The 6558-nt window shown below is 30.9% G+C and overlaps 1 protein-coding gene across 1 annotated transcript; it reads right to left on the reverse strand.

Moving 5' to 3' along the window:
• Nucleotides 1-2028: 2028 nt before the first annotated feature.
• LOC106779118 lies at nucleotides 2029-2346 on the reverse strand. Its single transcript, XM_014667173.1, has one exon. It carries the CDS (start codon nucleotides 2344-2346, stop codon nucleotides 2029-2031), a length of 318 nt encoding a protein of 105 aa, XP_014522659.1.
• Nucleotides 2347-6558: the final 4212 nt, after the last annotated feature.

The following is a 6558-nucleotide window of genomic DNA, read 5'->3' on the forward strand; positions in this document are numbered from 1 at the left end:
ATATATATATATATATATATATATATATATATGGAAAATATGTTTAAAATAGTGCTTTTCTTTGTATGGCTTTATCATAGGTAAAATGAAAACGACTTATCAACTGTCACTCTTACAAGGTTACGTAGATCGTAATCTTATGTTAGTTATTCGTTATTAATTACATTATAAATTCAATATCTACTGCTCAACATATATGGTAATTTTTATCACTGCCATGGTAAAATTTATCATTTTATAAACAGACAGTAAATCAATATCCATAAGTTTAAATCATACGTAATTATGTTAAGGAAAAATAAAAATTCTTCATGTTATTAGTCTACTATAATCATGATTTAAATTTAATGAGGTTAATATAATGAGTGATATAATTAGCGAGTGCCTAAACCATATTTACTATGCGTTAACCCTCTACTCTTCATGTTCATTTTCTAATATTAGGGTCTTCTAATTTTTTGTTGATTCTTCCCTAGCTAATTCAATCAAGGTATCCAACTATAATATGTGACATGACTATTATAAGGTTTAAATTCCTCTTATAAATACCATTTATTTCTAGACATTTTTTATGCGAAATTTTCAATAAAAATAGGAAAAATGGACACCGTCGATTTCACTAGATATCCATGCTCAGGCCTTAATTTATGTTAATAACCCACCTATATATCATCTTAATAAGTGTCTAATCCAATTTACAATTTTTAATTAGTTGAAGGTATTTGTCCATTGAACCAATATTAATTAATCAAAATTAATCTTGCAATCATTGTGTTTAATATTTTTTTCTTCGAAGAAATTAACCTCTTAATATTATAAGTCTGAAATATCATCTATATAATTCGAGGTGAAGATTATTATACATATGTAAAATCACATCATTAATATAATACATATTATGTTAAATTCTATATATAGCAATAAAAAAAATAAAATATTTTTTTAATGTGGAGCACCTTACCATAGTATTTATGAGTAACGGGCAGGAGCAATCTTTGTCTCTCTCTGGACTTAAAGTTTAGTCCTTCTTTAATATGCATGTCAAGTCAATTATCGTTGTTGCAGGCCTTCCAGAACATCAATTATTGCCAATGGCTTACCATATCAAACCACAAATCATTGACTTTCCATTTTTCCTTTTTCTTCCTTCAAAATCTTCTCCATTATTTAATTTAATTTCCTCATTAATTGAAACAATCTAAAAAAAAAAAGAATAATAATGATACAAGGGTTTCCACCCTTAGAAAAAGTTATTTTCTACCGTCACCATCCAAAAAACCTTATGTAAGTAACCCTAAACTTGACAATCCTTTAATTATAATTAACAAAGTAAAGCCGCTGATACACTTATATACTAACAGAAAAATAAATCCTTTTGATATTTTCTTTAATTACAATTGTTTTAATATATCTCTAACTCTTTAGATTTCTAAATTTTGATGGGCTTTTACTTAATTAATATATTTTAAGAGAAAGAGGTAACTGTGAAGTGAAAATAATATACGAGGACATGAGTTTAACAATGAAATGATATAGTCAAATTTGAACACTGCTATAAAACTCTCAGCAATTCTCTTTAATATTTTAAATGATAACTTTGCTAACTTAAGTGTGGTTTAAAGAAAAAAAATAGATACCCCGTTAATATACTATTAATTAAACTACAAGGAAAATATAGTAGGGATATACCTAAGAAAAATTATATTTTGATATACATAATTTTTTTACACATTATTTTTTCTTACTTTTTATTTTTATTTTTTAAATACAAAAATTCACTTTTTTTATAATTATTATATATATATATATATATATATATATATTGTATATTAAAGAAATGTAAAAATGTATTATCCTACTGTCTACGTAAAGCTACCTTACATTTTGAAATTTTAGAAAAAAAAAAAACGAAAATGTATGAAGAAAATAGAAAGTAGATGATGATATAAACTTTATTTAGTCTTCACCGAAGAAGATACAACTAAGATTTTAAAATTAAACAACATAGGCAAAACAAATAAACATGAGTCAATTGTCTGTCTTGATGCTTTCATGTTTGAAAAACTGAAGAAAAACTGTGCTCTTGCACTTAGGGCACTTTGGATCTTCCTCTGATAACATGACGAACATGAAGCACCTAGGACAACCAACCAGATCCATGGCCTTCGTTTCTTCAGCATTTGCACTATGCACTTCCTCTTGCTCCTCAGTTCCCAACTTTGGTGAGTATGATACCGAAGAACATGACGACGACGAAGAAAACTCCGGCCATTCACAAGAAGACACCGGCGATGTTGGCCTGCTCGCCACTTTCAATTCCAACCCTGGACTCTCTCTTTTGCGCATCTTCTCTTAAACTTCTTTCCAACCAAACTAACTTTCCTCTAACTCAGACTTTGAAATCTGTTCATTTTCAACAACAAATAACCTTAAGTTCTTCTAAAATAAACCACTTTCAAAACGAGAAAGGTAAACAGCAATTAGCAGTCCTTTCATATAACTCCAAAAAGGCTCTAAATTGTCTTCAGAGTTGCTTCTTTTGTTACTTTTAAAGACAAGAAACGGTGAATGCGGTAATAATTATAATTGCAGTTGCAGGTGTCGTTACGAAAGAAACTGTTGCAGTCAAAACTGCGGTCCCAGAAAGACATTTAAAACCTAGAATTAAGATACAAAGTCACACAGAGATGTCATGTTCCTTAAGATCAAAATTAAGTTGAACTAGTTAAAACAATTTTTCAAAAGAGGGAATTTAGCTGGTAAAAGCGAACTGTGAAAATCTTTTCTGGGTACATAATAAAGGGAATTTATGGCACTAGACAAACCAAAATATAGCATATATAGAGAGAGAGAATGACGAAATATAGGGAGGCCAGAAGAGTTGAAATGGTGTAGATTAGCGGTATATATAGCTAATGAGCTTCTAGATCTACATCTAACCTCGTTTTGCTATAATGTATATGTATATAAAAAATTTATGCAGGGTTATATAACAACCAACAAGGGAATTTTTTTGTATGTTTACTGTCACCTTTATCGGTTTGAGAAATGAGTATGATTGCAGAAAACGATAAGAAAGAAAAGCTGTAGAAGTAAATATGAGAATATAAGTAAGAAAAGAAGCAATTGGTGGCGACTAGAACCAGAATTATTGGCGGATGGATCAGTGAGTGGATGCATCACAAGCGTATCATGGCAGAGGAACGGCAGCAAATTGTACCAATGTAGTTTGTGTTGAATGAAGCATTAGAAGGTCATACTATATGTAGAGCGTTTGAGAAGTTGAAGATAAACGATAGATAAAATTTGCCCACAATTTATTGCCCTTATAAATGTCTAATTTACTCTGCGCAGAAAGTCGGGTGCAGTGTACTGTGAGAAATTCTCGGACGTCATTTCTTTTTTAAATATTGTTACTTTAATCTTCACCAAGTTTTAAACCCATGTTTGGTTGTCGGTTTATTAATAGAAATTTAGAAATTAAAAAATAAATAAATACTTTTAACTTTTTTTTTAAGTTTTTTAATAAAATAACTTCAAAAATAATTTTTACTTTTAGAAAGCCAATATATTTATGGAAATATAAATAGTACGTTTACAAAAGCACAATCAATAAAATATGCAAAAATAAAGTATACTCTTTAAAAATACAAAAGGATATATAAAAATATATAGAATTGACTTGCTAAAATATAAATTAGTGTATGAATATTATGATGTAGTGTGTATTATTTAGAGCCGTCAAAATGGGTCACAACCCGCGAGCCAACCCGGCCCGTCACAGGTTCGGGTCGGGTTGGGTTTGAAAAATACAACTCACTTATATGCGGGTCAGATTTCAACCCGGCTCATTTAGACCCGGCTCATGCGGGTTGAACCCGTGGTGAGCCGGGTTGGCCCACCTAACCCACTTACCTAATTTTATTTTTTTAATTTATTATTTTATTTATAGAACCCTAAGAAATAAAATACTTTATTCACTCACTATGTATACCAAAAAAGTAACCTCTACTCTCACAAATTACTTTCACGGTACTTGCTCTCATTTGACGGTGCTCTCACCCTCACTTCACTCAAATTATTCAAGGAGCAGGTAAAACACCCTTCCTTTTTTCTCACTTCTCTTTTTTTTGTTTCCAAAAACTCTATAATGAAGAAAATAGAGGTTTGCGAATTTGTTTTTTGTTCTGGGGGATTTGAAAACATGGAATAATTTTTTCATGTTTTGACATGCTTATATTAGATTTTGTTCATTTTATTTAAATAATTTGAGTATACATTATTTGAACAAGCTCTTTTTGATATCTTTGAATTTGGAAAATTATGTTACAGATTAAACTATTAATTTTTTGTTGATGTTGTTGAGTATTGTTTCTCTTTTTTTTGACTAATATTTTTTTCATTAATTGTCGGAATTGTTCTGATATTAGGAAAATCTTTATTAGTGAATTTGGAGACAACAAGAACAAGGGTCAAGGGTAACAACAAGAACAAAAAATGATGAATAGAAGAAACTTATTTGTATGTTTTTTGTGTTTGTTTTTGAATGACATTTGGATTATATTGTACTTTTTATTATTATTTGAATTGTCTTTAACATGATTTTTTGGGAGTGAAAATTGTTTAAATTTAAATTACAGAAAGTTTGTATTTTTTTATTTTAAAAAAAAGTAATTAATTGGGCTAGTGAGCCAACCCGTTTACCCACCAACCCATGGTGGGTCGGGCTGGGTTCAAGTTTTTCTGGCTCGCTAATAAATGAGTCGGGTTGGGTTGGCTCACTAAGTGACCAACCCGTGGTGGGCCGGGCCGGGTCGAGTCGGATTACCCGTTTTGACAGCTCTAGTATTATTAGACTCGTCTAATCAATATATTAACAAAATAGTTTTATATATATTGTAATATTTTGTCTAATTATATAATAGATAGAGTCATTTAATATGTATTAATATATTCATCTAATATGTGTATGAACATACTTGTCTAACATACATTGTTAGACTGATTTAATCAGTGTGTAGACAAACTTGTCTAATGTGTATTCTTAAACTTATCTAATCAATATATGGAATTATTCATCTAATATTATTTTGTTATACTTATCCAAACAATATGCAGACAAATTCTTCTAATGTGTATTGCTAGACTCATGTAATATTTTTTCTTATACTCATCTAATCAATGTATGAACAAACTAGTATAATGTGTATTTCAATATTTATCTAATCAATAAATGAACAAACCTCTCTATTGTGTATTAATAAACTCGTCTAATTTGTGTGTGGAAAGACTTCTCTAATGTATATTGTTAGAGTCATATAATCAATATATGAATGACTCGTCTAATTTGTATTGTTGGATTCGTTTAATTAATATATCGACAAATTCGTCTAATATTTTTTGTTTTGCTCATCTAATCAATGTATTCCTAAAATTATCTAATAATTTTTTATACTCGTCTAATCACCGTTTTAAATGACTTGTCTAATATTTTTTATTATACTCGTCTAATTATTGTATGGACAATCTCGGGCAAATATTTTGTTATATTCTTTCTAATCAATGTATGGAAAGACTCTTTGGGGATTTTGAACCCTTCTAGAGCTGTGGGTGAGGGTTTCCAAGCTGTTTAACTTACCTAATGTGGGTATCAAGATGCTTTAAATAATAATTGTGTTATTATGTGACTTCTGATGACTTGTAAGAGTGTTTCTGGTTGTTTAATGTATAATCAGAGGTTTCATGTGATAGTATGCAATGTTTGTGTGAAGTGTGTGTGTGTGTGTGTGTCATTACAAGAAATAATGAAATTACATACGGAATATTATATACGGATTTAAATCCGTATATAAAGCAGGAATTATATACGGAATTTATGTACGGACTAAAGAGAAGGTGTTATATACGGATTTATATACGGATTTTTATATACGGAATTTGTCCGTATATAAATTCCGTATATAACGTTGGCGCGTGGTGGCGGGAAAAGTACCCAAGGAGTTATCCGTATATAAAGTTTATTATCCGTATGCAGTTACAACGAAGTAGTTAACTGCGGATGTTATATACGGATGTGAAATTTATTTTTTTTAAAAAATAATTTTCTGAATTATTGGATGCTGGAGCTGCCTTTTCCCCTCTTTGTCTCGAACCCTCGAACTATCTTCTCTCGAGCCCTGTCTAACCCTCGAAGCTTCTTCTCTCAGGCCCTGTCTCTGGAACCCTTGAAGCTTTGTTCTGTCTTTCTCGAGCCCTTCATCAAACACTATCATACCTTCACTCACCTTTGTTCTCTAACCTCTTTTCTTTGGAGCTGTCAGTCGCGAGGCTTGGGTTCTGTCAAAGCCGCAGTTCTATCGAACCCTGTTCGAGGGTTTTTCCTTATCGTCGCCAAGGCCAAACAATCTCGGTCAGCGTCGTTCAATCTGGACTGTTCTCGCACTCGAACCCTAGGGCTCCGATTCTCGCACTCCGAGGTAAATTCCAGCATCGTTGAATCTCGGTGAGTTTGTGGTGAGTCAAGAATGTTGTTCCTTTAATATATATGTTTATTCATTC

Source organism: Vigna radiata, unplaced genomic scaffold (assembly GCF_000741045.1).
Source record: "Vigna radiata var. radiata cultivar VC1973A unplaced genomic scaffold, Vradiata_ver6 scaffold_425, whole genome shotgun sequence".
In the NCBI taxonomy this organism is placed as follows: domain Eukaryota; kingdom Viridiplantae; phylum Streptophyta; class Magnoliopsida; order Fabales; family Fabaceae; genus Vigna; species Vigna radiata.